We start from the raw sequence: 17,492 nt of genomic DNA, 5'->3' as shown, positions 1-17,492 counted from the left end.
TGAATGGCCATGAACTGATATGGATTGTCCATGGCCAAATCCAAGGTGGTCATTTGACTGGCTATGTGTACATCCTTCCCTTCTGGCTGTGTTACATCCAGGTTGAACATAAGTGTTGTTTGACTGTTTATGAGTTACTACAGAATGTCCATGACTAGATTCCTGACTTCTTATTATAATAGGTTGAGACTGATACTGAGAATCAACTGAATGTTCATAACTTATCATTGACTGTTCATGATTTAAACCGTGTCTTCCTGTTCTTTTAGTTGCTTTGGATACTATAAGGTCAGAACTAGAAAATAACTGTCAATGTCTAGACAGTTGCTTGTTTGCAGTGCTATCTATTGACCATGAAAGGTGAGAATTACTGATGCTTTTTCTGCTGCCAGCAGAAGGCCCATACCCAGTGTGCCCATAGTCATATTCTGCAGGTCCATAGCTGCCATGTTTCCAAACCTGACTTGATCCATGCCTTTGCCTTTCACTACTATGTGACTGAAAATGACTTGTTCTACTAGATCTGGAACCTGTCTGTGTGGATTGTCCATAACCAGAATGGCCATATCTAATGGTATCTCCTGTCTGTCCATGAGTAGTTTCCAGTCTCCCATGAACTGTGGATCCTGGCTGTCTTTGTTGAGATCCAGCTTGGCCATGAATGTGTCCTGAATGTGTGTGTGAGCCCCATGAGTGCACTTCACTGTCACTGGACTCACTGTGGCCAGATCCCCTTCTTCCAGTTGTCCTGGACCCTCTCTGTGTGGATTGTCCATGACCATAGTGGGCATGTCTAGTGGTATCTCCTGTCTGTCCATGAGTAGTTCCCTGTGTCCCACGACCTGAGGATCCTGACTCTCCATGTCGAGATCCGGCTTGGCTGTGAATGTGTCCTGAATGTGTGGGTGAGGCCTCTGAGTGCACTTTACTATCACTGGACTCGCTGTGACTAGATCTCTGTCTTCCAGTTGTCCTGGAACCTGTCTGTGTGGACTGTCCATGACCAGACTGGCCATGTCTAGTGGTATCTCCTGTCTGTCCATGTATAGTTCCCTGTCTCCCATGAATGGCAGATCCTGACTCTCCATGTTGAGATCTGGCTTGGCCGTGAGTGTGTCCTGAATGTGTGTGTGAGACCCCTGAATGCACTTCACTGTCACTGGACTCACTGTGGCCAGATCCCCTTCTTCCAGCTGTCCTTGACCCTCTCTGTGTAGACTGTCCATGACCAGAGTGAGCATGTCTAGTGGTATCTCCTGTCTGTCCATGAGTAGTTCCATATCTCTCATGAACTGAGGATCCTGACTCTCCACGTTGGGATCCGGCTTGGCCATGAGTGTGTCCTGAATGTGTGTGTGAGACCCCTGAGTGCCCTTCGCTGTCACTGTACTCACTGTGGCCAGACACCCTTCTTCCAGTTGTCCTGGACCCTCTCTGTGTGGCTTGTCCATGACCAGAGTGGGCATGTCCAGTGGTATCTGCTCTCTTTCCATGAGTAGTTTGGTGTCTCTCATGAACTGTGGATTCTGACTCTCCATGTTGAGATCCAGCTTGGCCGTGAATGTGTTCTTGTGAGTGTGGTCTGCGTGAGCCCCCTGAGTGCACTTCACTGTCACTGGACTCACTGTGCCTAGATCTCTGTCTTCCTGTTGTCCTGGACCCTGTCTGTGTGGCTTGTCCATGACCAGAGTGGCCATGTTCAGTGGTATCTCCTGTCTGTCCATGAGTGGTGTGGTGTTTCTCATGAACTGTGGATTCTGACTCTCCATGTTGAGATCCGGGTTGGCTGTGTGTGTGTCCTGAATGTGTGCGTGAGACCCCTGAGTGTACTTCACTGTCACTGTACTCATTGTGGCCAGATGCCCTTCTTCCAGTTGTCCTGGACCCTCTATGTGTGGACTGTCCATGACCATAGTGGGCATGTCTAGTGGTATCTCCTGTCTGTCCATGTACAGTTCCCTGTCTCCCATGAACTGAGGATCCTGACTCTCCATGTTGGGATCCGGCTTGGCTGTGAGTGTGTCCTGAATGTGTGTGTGAGACTCCTGAGTACACTTCACTGTCACTGGACTCACTGTGGCCTGATCCCCTTCTTCCAGTTGTCCTAGACCCTCTCTGTGTGGACTGTCCATGACCAGAGTGGCCATGTCTAGTGGTGTCTGCTGTTTGTCCATGAGTAGTTCCGTGTCTCTCATGAACTGAGGATCCTGACTCTGGATAGTGAGATCCAGCTTGACCGTGAGTGTGTCCTGAATGTGTATGTGAGACCCCTGAGTGCCCTTCACTGTCACTGTACTCACTGTGGCCAGATCCCCTTCTTCCAGTTGTCCTGGACCCTGTCTGTGTGGTTTGTCCATGACTAGGGTGGCCATGTTCAGTGGTATCTCCTGTCTGTCCATGAGTAGTTTGGTGTCTCTCGTGAACTGTAGATTCTGACTCTCCATGTTGAGATCTGGCTTGGCTGTGTGTGTGTCCTGAATGTGTGTGTGAGCCCCCTGAGTGCACTTCACTGTCACTGGACTCACTGTGGCCAGATCTCCTTCTTCCAGTTGTACTGGATCCTGACTGCGTGGACTGTCCATGACCAGACTGAGAATGTCCACTGGTATCTCCTGTCTGTCCATGAGTAGTTCTGTGTCTCTCGTCAACTATGGATTCTGACTCTCCATGTTGAGATCCAGCTTGGCTGTGAGTGTGTTCTCGTGAGTGTGGTCTTTGTGAGAACCCTGAGTGCCCTTCACTGTCACTGTACTCACTGTGGCCAGATGCCTTTCTTCCAGTTGTCCTGGACCCTGTCTGTGTGGACTGTCCGTGACCAGAGTGGGCATGTCTAGTGGTATCTCCTGTCTGTCCATGTATAGTTCCATGTCCCCCATGAACTATGGATTCTGACTCTCCATGTTGAGATCCGGCTTGGCCGTGAGTGTGTCCTGAATGTGTATGTGAGACTCCTGAGTACCCTTCACTGTCACTGTACTCACTGTGGCCAGATCCCCTTCTTCCGGTAGTCCTGGACCCTGTCTGTGTGGTTAATCCATGATGATAGTGGGCATGTCTAGTGGTATCTCCTGTCTGTCCATGAGTAGTTCCATGTCTCTCATGAACTATGGATTCTGACTGTCCATGTTGAGATCCAGCTTGACCGTAAGTGTGTCCTGTATGTGTGTGTGAGACCCCTGAGTGCACTTCACTGTCACTGGACTCACTGTGGCTAGATCTCTGTCTTCCAGTTGTCCTGGACCCTCTCTGTGTGGACTGTCCATGACCAGAGTGGGAATGTCCAGTGGTATCTCCTGTCTGTCCATGAGTAGTTCCGTGTCTCTCATGAACTGTGAATTCTGGCTCTCCATTTTGAGATCCGGCTTGGCCGTAAGTGTGTTCTTGTGAGCGTGGTCTGTGTGAGCCCCCTGAGTGCACTTCACTGTCAGTGGACTCACTGTGGCTAGTTCTCTGTCTTCCAGTTGTCCTGGACCCTGTCTGTGTGGTTTGTTCATGACCAGAGTGGGAATGTCTAGTGGTATCTCCTGTCTGTCCATAAGTAGTTTCATGTCTCTCATGAACTGTGGATTCTGACTCTCCATGTTGAGATCCAGCTTGGCTGTGAGTTTGTTCTTGTGAGTGTGGTCTATGTGAGACCCCTGAGTGCACTTCACTGTCAGTGGCATCACTGTGGCTAAATCTCTGTCTTCCAGATGTTCTGGACCCTGTCTGTGTAGACTGTCCATGACCAGAATGGCCATGTCTAGTGGTATCTCCTCTCTGTCCATGAGTAGTTCCTTGTCTTCTGTGAACTGTGGATCCTGACTTTGGGTAGTGAGATCCAGCTTGTGTGTGAATATGTTCTGAATGTCTGTGTGAGACCCTTGAATGCACTTCACTGTCACTGTTCTCACTTTGGCTAGATCTTCGTCTTCTAGTTACCCTGGACCCTGTCTGTGTGGACTGTCCTTGACCAGACTGGCTATGTCTAGTGGTATTTATTGTCTGACCATGAGTAGTTTCCTGTCTCCCATGAACTGTGGATGCTGACTCTACTTGTTGAGATTCACCCGGGCCCAAGCCAGTTGATTGACCTGATCCTGAACCATATTGGCCAAATCCAAATCCAGTGGACTGACCTGAGTCAGATATATGTTGTCCAGAACTAGAGAACTTGTCTGAGCCAGACACATGCTGTCCAAAACCTGTGGTTGGACCTGAGCCAGACTCATGTTGGCCACAGCCAGATGATTGACTGGAGCCAGTACTATGTTGGCCATAGCTAGACTGACCTGATCTGTACTCATGCTGTGCAAAGCCAGAGGATTTTCCTGTGCCTGACCCATGTTGTCCAAAGCCAGAAGACTGACCTGAGCCTGATCCATATTGGCCAAAGCCAGAGGACTGACCTGAGCCTGACCTGTGTTGTCCAAAGCCAGATGTCTGTCCTGAATTTGACCCATGTTGACCATAGCCAGATGATTGACTTGAGCCAGAACCATGTTGGCCATAGCTAGACTGACGTGATCTAGACTCATGTTGTCCAAAACCAGAGGAGTGTTCTGAACCAGTCCCATGTTGTCCAAAGCCAGAGGACTGACCTGAGCCTGATCCATGTTGTCCAAAGCCAGAGTATTGACCTGAGCTTGACCCGTGTTGTCCAAAGCCAGTTGTCTGTCCTGAACTAGACCCATGTTGGCCACAGCCAGATGACTGACTTGAGCCAGAACCATGTTGGCCATAACTAGACTGACTTGATCTAGACTCATGCTGTCCAAAGCCAGAGGATTGTCCTGAGCCTGACTCATGTTGTCCAAAGCCAGAGGACTGACCTGAGCCTGATCTATCTTGGCCAAAGGCAGAGGATTGACCTGAGCCTGACCTGTGTTGTCCAAATCCAAAAGTCTGTCCTGAACTAGACCCATGTTGACCATAGCCAGATGACTGACTTGAGCCAGAACCATGTTGGCCATAGCTAGACTGATGTGATCTAGACTCATGTTGTCCAAAACCAGAGTATTGTCCTGAGCCAGACTCATGTTGTCCAAAGCCAGATGTCTGTCTAGACCCATGTTGGCCATAGCCAGATGACTGACTTGAGCCAGAACTGTGTTGGCCATAGCTAGACTGACCTGATCTAGACTCATGTTGTCCAAAGCCCCTGGACTGACCTGAACCTGATCCATGTTGTCCAAAGCCAGAGTATTGACCTGAGCTTGACCTGTGTTGTCCAAAGCCAGATGTCTGTCCCGAACTTGACCCCTGTTGACCATAGCCAGATGATTGACTTGAGCCAGAACCATGTTGGCCATAGCTGGACTGATGTGATCTAAACTCATGTTGTCCAAAGCCAGAGGATTGTCCTGAGCCTGACCCATGTTGTCCAAAGCCAGATGTCTGTCTAGACCCATGTTGGCCATAGCCAGATGACTGACTTGAGCCAGAACTGTGTTGGCCATAGCTAGACTGACCTGATCTAGACTCATGTTGTCCAAAACCAGAGGATTGTCCTGAGCCAGACCCATGTTGTCCAAAGCCAGAGGACTGACTTGAACCTGATCCATGTTGGCCAAAGCTGGAAGACTGACCTGAGCTTAACTCGTGTTGTCCAAATCCAGATGTCTGTCCTGAACTTGACCCATGTTGACCACAGCCAGATGATTGACTTGAGCCAAAACCATGTTGGCCATAGCTAGAATGACCTGATCTAGAATCATGTTGTCCAAAACCCGAGGATTGTCCTGAGCCAGACCCATGTTGTCCAAAGCCAGCAGACTGACCTGAGCCTGATCCATACTGGCCAAAGCCAGTGGATTGACTTGAGCCTGACCCATGTTGTCCAAAGCCAGATGTCTGTCTAGACCCATGTTGGCCATAGCCAGATGACTGACTTGAGCCAGAACTGTGTTGGCCATAGCTAGACTGACGTGATCTAGACTCATGTTGTCCAAAACCAGAGGATTGTCCTGAGACAGACCCATGTTGTCCAAAGCCAGAGGACTGACCTGAGCCTGATCCATATTGGCCAAAGCCAGTGGATTGACCTGAGCCAGACCCATGTTGTCCAAAGCCAGATGTCTCTCTAGACCCATATTGGCCATAGCCAGATGATTGACTTGAGCCAGAACCATGTTGGCCATAGCTAGACTGACGTGATCTAGACTCATGTTGTCCAAAATGAGAGGATTGTCCTGAGACAGACCCATGCTGCCCAAAACCAGAGGACTGACCTGACCCTGACCCACATTGTCCAAAGCCAGAGGACTGACCTGAGCCAGACCCGTGTTGTCCAAAGCCAGATGTCTTACCTGAGCTAGACCCATGCTGGTCATAGCCCAAGGATTGACTTGATGTAGACTCATGCTGGCCACAAGTTTGACCTGAGCCAGATACATGTTGTTCGAACCCAGAGGACTGACTCAAGCCTGTTCCATGTTGTTCAAAGCTAGTAGACTGACCTGAACCAGACCCATGTTGACCACATTTGGAAAATTCATTTGAACTAGAAGAGTTTGAAAAGCGGCCACAGGAACCATATTCATGTTGACCACTACTACAAGACTGGCTACCTCCAGACCCATATTGTTCACAACAAGAGGACTGACTTGAGCCTGTTCTCCATTGTCCTCCACAGTTCTGTGGTTGACAATTTTCTCTAGCTCCATATCCTCTCTGACTATAGGACTGACTACAGGAGTTAGACTCAGGTTGACCACATCCAGAGGGCTGGCCTCCTGAGACACAGCCATGGCCTTGTCCTCCATTAATTCCTGACTGACAGCCTGACTGAATATAGCTAAATTGATTTCCTTGCCCTCCAAATCTATGTGACTGACAAGAACTTGAAACATTTTGTGGCCTTCCACACCCACTTGAATTGCTATAACCACATGCATGACTTCGCCTCCCACTATCTCCTGAACCTGAACAGCTAGACCCAAGCTTTTGTCCTCTAATTTTTGACTGAGTAGAGTTTGATTCATGCCCACTAGTCTCCAATCCACATGACAGACCACCATGAACTTTCCTTTCCCAACTCTTTGATCCAGATCCAGATTCATACTCTTCCCCAGATTCCCTAGAAGGGCTAATGTGTGACTTGTTTATTCTTTCTCTCAGTTCTCCAGAGCTGGAACCATGTCTCTCTTTGCCACTACTCCATGAGTGACCAGAGCTGGACCTGTGGTATCTTTTCTGAGATCCCTCTTGGTTCCCAGAGCTGGATAAATTACCTTGTCTTCCTAGCCTCTTGGAGTTGGACCCATGTCTACGTTTCACAGTTCCCCTTGAGTGCCCAGAACTATATCCATGCTCCTCTCCCACACTCCAACATGAATGTCTGTAACCTGATTTATGTCCTGGTGTATCCTCTTCATCGTCTTCTGTTTCACTTTCTTCTTCTTGGTGTCGGTGACCATGCCTATGCTTCTTTGACCCTGAAGCTTTGCAGTATTCTTTGCTGAGGACCTTGTTGCAGGCCATAGTCAGCTTGAATATCATCAAAAGAAACTCAGTAAAGTCCAATCTTCTGTCATGATCTCGATCCAGCATATGCATGATGACATCCACTGTGTCTGGATCATCTGGGTTCTGTATATGAGTGACACACCAAGGGAGACCTGGTCAGCCTAACCTGCGTACTCAACCAACACATTCAAATAGCGCTGTGAAATTATGGATGTTTGACATGATGTAGTCTTAGTCCAATAAAGGATTACTTTAGGTTAATAGAACCCAGTAAATGTTAAGGGTTAATAGAAAATAAAGACTACTGGGATCCTCAGAAGAAGACATTTCAAGGATTTAAGCTAAAGGATTAAGTGCTTAGGTAAGGCCTACAGGAAGGAGTGCAGTAACTGGTATTTCTAAGTTTTACATAAATTGTAACTATTACATGTTAATATATTCCATGTTGGAATTTATCATCTATTATTTTGAAGTTAATAACTGAGTCTTTGTTGTTGTTGTTGTTGTTGTTGTTGAGACGGAGTCTTGCTCTGTAGCCCAGGCTGGAGTGCAGTGGCGCGATCTCTGCTCACTGCAAGCTCCGCCTCCCAGGTTCACGCCATTCTCCTGCCTTAGCCTCCCGAATAGCTGGGACTACAGGGGCGTGAAACCACGCCCGGCTAATTTTTTGTATTTTTAGTAGAGACGAGGTTTCACCGTATTAGCCAGGATGGTCTTGATCTCCTGACCTTGTGATCCACCCACCTCGGCCTCCCAAAGTGCTGGGATTACAGGCATGAGCCACCGCGCCTGGCTGAGTCCTTTTTAAGCAGATGGAATAAAATGCTGGTATTTTATTTTTGATTCTTAATCATGGCTATTTTGTCAACTCCCCAGGTAGATGATTTCCCTTTCTATACTTTTTTTTTCCATTTGATAGGATAATTTATTAATTCGTGTCCTAGCATAAATTTATTTTCTGCTTTTTCTAAGGAAAAGCCTGGGTATATGAGAAAGTCTGAGAGTCTATAAGGTAGGAGTGCATAGGTGGAAAAGTGAGGACGAAACATTCACTTTCTTTAAAATATATGCTGCTTTAACAGACTTTCTAGCACCCCCAAAATACTGCTTATAGAGTTTGCTTAGAGTTCACTAGGGCTGTGCACTTTTTAGCTGATCTGGGTCATACAACAGAGCATGTGCAGAACTTCAGCAGCCTTCAGTTCTGGCACATGGCTCTCACCTTCAGAATTGGATGAAACTCTTTCTCCAGAAGTTCCTTTAGTTCATCCTTGCTCAGTGTGCCACACTCCCCATCTTCCTTGGTGTATTTGTAGAAAACATCAATTACGGTAACAACACTTCTCAAGAGGTCGGTCATCTTTTTGCAAGTTTAAGTGAACCTGGACACAGAAAAACAAAGAACCCTATTATTCATATTCTCCCCTTTTAACTTATCAGCAATTTTCATTTTAATAATAACCAGCATGATTTTTGTAACCTCTTGTTTATTTTAAATCTCAAAACGTAAGAATGGGCCAGGGATGATACAACGCTGTTGAACACAATGAAAATTAACTTTGTTAACTTTGAGTTACTTTTCTATGATCAAGTCTTGGCATGTTACTGGTTCAATTGAGAATAGACCTCAGGTCTCTATATTGCCTGTCATGGGTAAGTATAGTCTCTACATAGTATCTCTACACTTTGAGTGTGTTGGCATTCTGGGTGTTGTTCTAAGGCTTCCAAAGTTTCCAGAACCAGCCAGATACCATTGCCTCAATCTCTCTTAGTTTCACTGCTTTTCTTGAGTCAAAAGTGACAGACCTTCCACCATGCACATCTGTTTATTCTCTGGGCACCAGAAACTAAACTGGACCCTTAGGCCTTCAGCAAATTAAAAATGGGCAAAGGGGCTCAAAAAAGCTTGGTGTTTCATAGGCATCAGACAGTAGAGCTCAGTAGAGCTTAGGAACTCTCTTAATGTCAAGCACTTGCCCAAACACCGTTCTCTTTAATTAATCAAGAAGAAGAGCTCAGCAATGCAGGCAGCAGTTTAACTAGTGGATAATTAGATCTTGGAGCTCTGGGAAACAACACTGAAAAAGGAAGGGACCCTGCAACAGACCCAGCTGCCTCCCAGTTTGAGCTGGACAGCCCAGAAAAGAGGGCATGGAAAAAGACTGGGAACAGACTGTGGAATGTGTAGAGGAAGGCCTAGAGGAAGGTGAACTTTTACTTGCATTATTCTTCTCCATAAAAATGAACTTATTACAAAAAGGCCCCAGAATAAACTAAACTAACCAAACAAATAAGCAAAAAAAAAAAAAAAAAAAAAAAAGAAAAGAAAATGAAAGAAACAAAAAAGAAAAGAAAGGCAAAATATACATGAACTCTGCCTTAGCTTATATCCCTAGACTTCTACTATGGACAACACCAAATATTCATAAATGTAGCTGGATGAATTTTCTCTCACCTGGTTCCCCGAAGGAACAAGTAGGATAAAGCCTGATGCAGCTTGCAGGGTGAAGATGGATTGGGATAATGACCCTTATATAGCTTAAGTGAATAGTGAATGAGGTGATTCATTTTCCATCAAACCTAACTCCACCTCTACATATTTACCTTCCTCCTTCACATTGTTATCTACAGGTGATTGCAGAAAGGCTAGTACCAGCCCCACCTTCCAGTATGAAGACATGGTTGCAAGATACCTTTTTTCAGGGTCATATACATGTGAAAAGCACAGACTTTGTTTTAGAGGACTCGTGTTGTACATTTCTTTTATCTAGTACCCACAGAAAGTAGCAGAGTGTAAGATACTTGGAAGGTGCACAATAAATGCTTATTTAATTGAAAATGAACCTGAGCCACTAGGTTCACGTAATTCATGTCTTTTTTGTAATAATAAAAAGTGACATTTATTGAGAATTTACTATGTGCTAAATACTTTAAACAAACCATCTCAATCTTTAAAAAATCTGCACTTTTAATTATGGGTACATAGTTGTATCTAATTGTTGGGTACATGTGATGTTTTGATATGGGCATAGCATGTGTAATGATCAAATTAGAGTAACTGGGGCATCCAGCACCTCAAGCATTTCTTTGTAGTAGGAACATTCTAATTCTACTATTTTAGTTATTTAAAAATATAGAATAAATAGTTAACTATAGTTACTATATTATGTTATCAAATACTAGATCTTATCACCTCATTTAATCTTCACAACCTTCATACGAGATATGTATTTATTATCCCATTTTACAGACAGGTTCTGGAAGCATAAGGGTCTTCTCCAAGGTCATAGCCACTAGGCAGAGAAACCAGAATTTGAACCTGTATCTGCCTTATTGCAATTGCTCTTTACCATGATACTAGCTTACCTCTGTGTATTTATCATATACAACTATCATGCAAAAATTATGCACCATTTTAGGAGTGTAAGGCCCACTCAAACACAAATAATATAAAAAAGCAACATACAGAGTGCTGTTAGGAAGAGAGGAAACATTCTCTGACCTTGTGAAGGCTCATTTCTAGGCCAGAAAAGTGTAATTGGCTATATATAAAAATAACGTTTTCAGATGTGTTCAGGGTGAATTTAGAGTGGGCTTTCTTCCAGCACTCTGCTATCCACTGGTAGTCTGGCATGTTTAGGGCCTGAACCCTTGGGAAAATGTTCACTTATGTACAGAAAGTATATCAAATATACTTGAGGGTAACAAAAAAAATCAGAGAGCTGTAAGTCTTAAGCATGGAGAGTCAATTCTGCTGTACTTCGCTACCAGGTGATAATGGTGATCATGATGAGGAGGACAGCAGCTACCATTAAGTGCTAAGTGCTTACTATCTTCTATACATGGTAGGTTTACATGCTTATCTATTTATTCCTCAAAATAATCCCATTTTATAGATAAGGTAATAAAAGCATAGAGTAATGTAAACATTTGTTACAAATCGCAGCTAGTTAGTAGCAGCACTAGAACAGATACCCATCCTATCCGATGCTAAAGCCTAGCGCTTAACCATATATATTCTACATATATAGAGTCAATAGACTCCTATCTGGGCATTCCTTTGGGCCAGTCGTCATATCTTATTCATTCCACCATCTAGGCGGCACCTAGAGCTTGGTAAACACTAAGAATGAGTGTCTGTTCACAAAATGTTAATGAATAGGCCCTGGAAATATGTCAATTGCTCTCATAGCCAAGGAATCCTAGACCAAAACAACCACACAGAAAGTTATGTTTGCTGTTGGATACTATGGTCATTTTCAATCATATGCATCTTTTGGAATTGCATTTTTGTTAAGATGACTGCTGTGTCAGAAAGACTTTCAGGCCCCAGACTCCACACTGAGACAGAATTTTAAAGCATTTTTGCACTGTCACTCCAGCATTATAGTTGAGAACTCTGAAACTACTCCATAGTTCAGAACTCCAATATTCAGTCTTTTGTATTCTTTGCATTTAAGTCTCTCTTCCTCTTCTTACTTGCTTAGCATAATGGATAAAATTATAGTCAGAAAGACCTAAGTTCTAATCTCAGTTTTGCCTCTTACTGCGTTTCCTGTACAATTATCTAATCTTCTCAGCCTCAGTCTCCCAAATTATAGAATGGGAACAATAACACATACCTAACAGGTGGCAATTACTTAACATATGAAATTGCTTAGTACCTGCCTGGCATATAATACATTCTTAGTACACTATATAATTACTGCAAACTTATTTTGATAAATATTTCATACAATCTATCACAGCATTTTACACAAAGAAAGTACTTGATAATGTTTGATAAAAATGAGTTAGAAGCCACTTACTAGTGGCTTTTAAAGGTAGAAATACTACGTCTCTGTCAAAAGCATTGTCTAGAAGGTAAGTCATGGTTCTGAAAATAAACCACCTTTTTTGGGATATAATTCACATATCATAAATGACAACCTTTTAATCTGTTTTCTGTTTGCCCCCAGAATACTGTGCTGGCAGTGAGCTGCACTTTTTTTCCCTAATTGGGAAATGGGTTAAAGTATACAGTTCATTGTGTGTGTGTGTGTGTGTGTGTGTACAGAGTATGTGCAATTGAGTTAATGTTCTTATGATGTCTAGGTCCTTAAGTGAGTTTCCTCACTTCTCAATGCCTTAGTTTTCTCTCTGTAATAATCATAGGTGTTATTAGTGTCAGGGTCCAAGTGGACAGATAGCAGGTTATTTCAGCTGCAATTTTGGAGAACAATTGTCCCCATTTCACAGAAGCCTATGCACTCTTTGGAAAGAAATCCAAGTGCTGGTTTTAAGAATTGAGGTGATACCTGCAGAAACTTTTGCCCTCCTGGGTTCTGAAAGATTATTTAGTTCAACAAAGCAGAGGCCTGAAGTCCAGAGGTAGGGGACAGTCAGTTATACCATTTCTCTGTGTCTGGGCCTCCTTCCTGCCTTGTTCTACTCATCTCATCACCTTCTGCTCATTCCATGTCTACATTGCTCAGGCTCTAGGCACTACCAGACTCTTTGATTTTAGGCCCATTTGGTGAAGCTTATGCACTGTTGGCCACTGGATTCTTGAAGAGGAAGCTATACCTTAGAATGTCAAAAGTAACTTTAATTGGACCTGTGAAAGTTCCAGATTTTGGCTTTTCCACTGCATGCCAGATGAGTCTTGTTTCTACATCTCATCCTTTTATTAAATTTAAATTTTATTTTTTTAAATTTTTATTTATTTATTTATTTATTTATTTTGAGGCAGCGTCTCACTTTGTCACCCAGGCAGGTGTGCGGTGGTATGATCATGACTCAACACAGCCTCGATTTCCCAGGCTCAAGTGATCTTTCTGCCTCAGCCTCCCAAGTAGCTAGGACTATAGATACATGCCACCATGCGTGCTAATTTTTTTTTCATCCTATTTAAGGTGGTGGAGGTTCTCCAAGTTAAAATAGTCTGTTTTACTTCCTGTCATGTTCAAATTAAGAACTTGCCTTAGGGCCCAAGTGGGTCTTTGTCTATCATAAGAACCAAACATTTTCTCTATGTTGTAACTATTTGGAACTCCTATTTGGGGGGTTTTCAATGAACTCAACTTAGAGCTGATACCTGAGAATTGATTCAGGAACACCGATGTGTATTAAATGTCTGTTTTCTCTAAGAGCAGTTTAGGGAGATGTTCTTGGCTTGTAGTATGATGTGGTAGAAGAAACATTGACTTTGCAGTAAGACAGATAGATTAATTTGTATTATAGCTCCAACATACACTACCTGTAATATCTTGGGAACATTTCTAAGTCTGTCTCTGTTTTCACACCTGTGAAATAGGGACAATTACAGACATCTTAGAATTCGGTAACATTAGGATAATGCTTAGCACATAATAAGACTTTAATATATTTTCCTTTCTTTTCTTCATACTCTCAAGTTTAATCTGACTTAGAAAATTATCAGTAAGTTTTGGGCATGATGGTTCATGGAGATGATTCTTAACTCCATTCCCTCCTTGTGGTCTCTCTTAGGTGAAATTGAAGGCCAGCTTTTGGAACTCAGCCTTCAAAGGAACTTAAAATTTCTATTATGTAGAGTCCCTGAGGAAACTGGATCCACTAGCTACACTGGTTGAGAATGCCCTCACCCCAGGATTTCATTTTTATTTTACCACATCATTGTTGGTATCTTAAGATCAATATACTGGAGCAGCGGGGTCTCACAAAGAGGATACCTGGTGACACACTCAGGCTTTCAGAATACACAATAGGGCTTTAGTGACTTGTCCAGGTTCAGCTGAAATGTGCCATCTGGGACCTACTAATGTTTGTTGAACTTTACTGGATCTCAGAAGCTGGGTCTCAGAAGTTCAGATGTTCCTTGGAGCTACGATATCAACAACCCGTGATGACAGAGAGAAGGTTGCTCCATGGTGGATTTGGAAACTTACTGGCTAGCTAAACCTGACTGAATGGGAAGGAATGTGGATAGCTTTGGAACTCTAGTTTCACTAGATGAGCTGGAATTTGTATTTTGACAAATTGCACGTTATGATTATTAAGTAATGCAACTGATTTTTTTTCCCTTAAAATAAACAATCTAGAATCTGTGTAATCAAAATAATTTCTCTAAAAGTATATGCTTAAAACGTTGGGGCATTCAGAACATTTGGAACATTACATTCTTTTGAATGTCAATTGGTAGATGAAAATACCAGCTTTTAAGTCATACATTTGATTTTTTGAAACATTAATATGCATTTAGAGTTTGTAAGTCAAGTGAGTAATTGATAAGGTAAAAAAGAGGGGGAGTTCATTTTTGAGTATGAATTTAAAGTAACCAGACTTCCTTTTGTCTAGTGGCTCTCAGTAATTTACTTCAGCAGGCATTTTTTTTGAGGATGTTCTATGATATCATGACCCTTCTTGTAGGAATGTGCTTCCAGTGGTGGGGCAGTCTGAGAATGTGTGAAGCAGTATAATGAAGCCAGACCAAGATTGAAGCTTGGTGTGGGATTTGAGCATCAGGAAAACTGTTGAAGGGTTATGTATACATCACACACACACACACACACACACACACACACTCTCTCTCTCTCTCTCTCTCTTCCATATACCCACAACAATGTATAGTATTTACTATACCTGGTGACAGGTAATTACTATACATTGTTGAAGATCTATAACATGGAATGCCTAGTGCTAAGTGCAGTGTCCTTAGTGAAATTATATTGGTTTGGAATTATTTATGAGTTTGGGATTATTTGTCACTACCCTTAAATGATCTTGACACTCACCTGTTTGAAAAGATATTGAGGATTTGCCATTTGATATTGACCAGGGTGTATTGTGCACAAATATTGTGAATATACATCTGTCTGTCCTTAAATGACTGTAAGTTTTAACTGGAATAGATTTGCTCCACAATACTCAGTAGGGCTAATATTTCATGCCTCATAGATGAGAAAAGAATTGGCAAAAATTATATCTCGGGCTGCCTTACACATCTTTTGACAGGATAAGGGAAAAATAAATGTAAGACCTATGAGTTATGGCATCAGGCTTGAACTTTAATTTGTGAATTAAACCAATAATATTATTGATTATTGCAATTATCTATGTTAATTTCATTTGTTCTCCTTTTAAAAAGTAATTATGTTTATTTTACCTATTGTGAATAAAGTCACTCCTCCCATGTGCTTATTTCTTGACTCTGGCACTAATTATTCTTCAGTGCCTAGATTTCCTGGGACTGCTCAATTTAAGTAACTTCTGAACATTGGACTCTGAGAGGAAAGACAGTAAAGTGGGATCTGTGGAAAAACACATCTGCAAATGTCTCATTTTTTTCTTCAGGGGTAAGTTTTCTTTCTTGGAGACTCTTGTCTTGAAAAAGTGATACTAGATCACCATTTAGCAAGATAATTACAAAAGGCAGATAGAGTAATTATTTTACATAGCTGTTATAGGGTGACTAAGATCTCAGGGAATGACTGTGTTCTGTAATCCACTTGCCCCACTCAATACCCCAAGTTTTATAGAAGCCAAAGACGCTTGGAGCAGAATCTGCTACCTGAGGCTCCAGGGCCTTGGCCTAGGGAAACTAATACTTAACTTTTTAAGTGGTCATTGATGACATCCCACTCCTTTCTGAGATGGGTATGGTTTGAAAGGCAGGTGTATTCATGGAGAGCAGAGCTTGGGACCTTTGCTGCAAGAGGAGGAACTATTAGCCTAGACTTTTCTGATAGGGACTTTCTCATACCTGTTTCCAAGATCTGGTCCACATAGAAAAGATCAGGCGCCGGGCGCGGTGGCTCACGCTTGTAATCCCAGCACTTTGGGAGGCCGAGGCGGGCAGATCACGAGGTCAGGAGATCGAGACCACGGTGAAACCCCGTCTCTACTAAAAAAAAAAATACAAAAAATTAGCCGGGCGTAGTGGCGGGCGCCTGTAGTCCCAGCTACTCGGAGAGGCTGAGGCAGGAGAATGGCGTGAACCCAGGAGGTGGAGCTTGCAGTGAGCCGAGATGGCGCCACTGCACTCCAGCCTGGGCGACAGAGCGAGACTCCGTCTCAAAAAAAAAAAAAAAAAAAAAAAAAAAAAGAAGAGATCAGGGAACACACAGGGTAGGACTCTTAAAGGAGTATGTTTCTTGGCTTTTTCCTAAAAACTAAAACAAAAACATTTATAGCAAAGCAGTTTAGCCCAGTGACTAAGAGTATAGACATTGGAATCTGACAGATCTGGGTTGGAATTCTGCTTCAGCCATTTACTAATTATGTAACTCCACATCTCTGAGAATGGGGGAAATTTTCTTTGCAGGGTTGTTACAAAGCTTAAAAGAGTTAAGCCAAGTGCCTAGAACAGAACAGCCATTCAATAAATGGTAGAAATTTTTGTTTTTACACAAATTTTAAAAAAGTAATTTTTTTTTGCATTTGTTAGAAAGACTATATTTTCTGTTTAGTGAATAACATCATCATAAAAATCACTGTTGCAAGTTTTGTTTTGAGAATTAAAATCATATATTAATCCCAATCACATTGTGTTGGGATTAATCATCATCTCTGGGCATCTAATACTGTAAAAACGTGACCTGTGATTGTCTGCTTGGAAGTGGATCTTGGTTCTGGCTCAGTTGGCTAATGGGCCACGTTGATTAAAGATGATTACAATGCCAATAATCTTGATATTGTTTATGATGCTAATGATAATGATGCAAACTCTGCCTATGATGAAGATAGAATCCTCAGATCACACCCACTTACTTTTAGGGCAGCAGGTCAAAGCACAGGCCCTGAATTTGCCTGTGGGATACATAGATTCTCTCCTTCTTTCTAGTCCACTTAGTCTATGACTGATTCTATGGGAGCAGGGGATTTATAGTATATTTATCTGGTTTTCCAATCAATAATCTTATTTGCTCTGGTTGCACTCTAGCCCCTGTAAGCCTCTTCTTGGTTGTCTGTGGTTCTTAGTCACTTGATCCTCACTAGGAAGACTTACTTGTCTCAGATCTTAAATCTATGGAATCTTTTGGAGTTTTATAGATAGAATAAATTTTCTGTTCCTTCTCTTTTATAAG

General features: G+C 42.9%; 1 protein-coding gene across 1 annotated transcript; it reads right to left on the bottom strand.

Moving 5' to 3' along the window:
- Window positions 1–309: 309 nt before the first annotated feature.
- On the bottom strand, window positions 310–12,394 carry FLG2 (filaggrin family member 2). The gene is made up of 3 exons (XM_030824500.1): window positions 8,669–12,394; window positions 3,351–7,569; window positions 310–3,125 (listed from the first exon to the last, which is right to left on the bottom strand). The coding sequence occupies exons 1-3, from the start codon at window positions 8,804–8,806 to the stop codon at window positions 310–312; spliced, it is 7,173 nt and encodes a 2,390-aa protein (XP_030680360.1). The 5' UTR covers window positions 8,807–12,394.
- Window positions 12,395–17,492: the final 5,098 nt, after the last annotated feature.

The sequence above is a fragment of the Nomascus leucogenys genome, chromosome 12 (genome assembly GCF_006542625.1).
Source record: "Nomascus leucogenys isolate Asia chromosome 12, Asia_NLE_v1, whole genome shotgun sequence".
Taxonomy (NCBI): Eukaryota; Metazoa; Chordata; class Mammalia; order Primates; family Hylobatidae; genus Nomascus; species Nomascus leucogenys.
This window is presented reverse-complemented; position numbering and strand designations above follow the sequence as displayed.

Bases quoted from the DNA above. Each gene is read 5' to 3' on its own strand.
- FLG2 (XM_030824500.1), bottom strand. From the start codon at position 8,806: ATGACCGACCTCTTGAGAAGTGTTGTTACCGTAATTGATGTTTTCTAC. The intron at 7,570-8,668 runs GTGAGAGCCATG...ACTCATATACAG, and splicing joins AGTTTCATCCAATTCTGAAG to AACCCAGATGATCCAGACAC. The intron at 3,126-3,350 runs ATGGAGAGCCAG...CTGGATCTCAAC, and splicing joins CGGCCAAGCCGGATCTCAAA to ATGGACAGTCAGAATCCATA.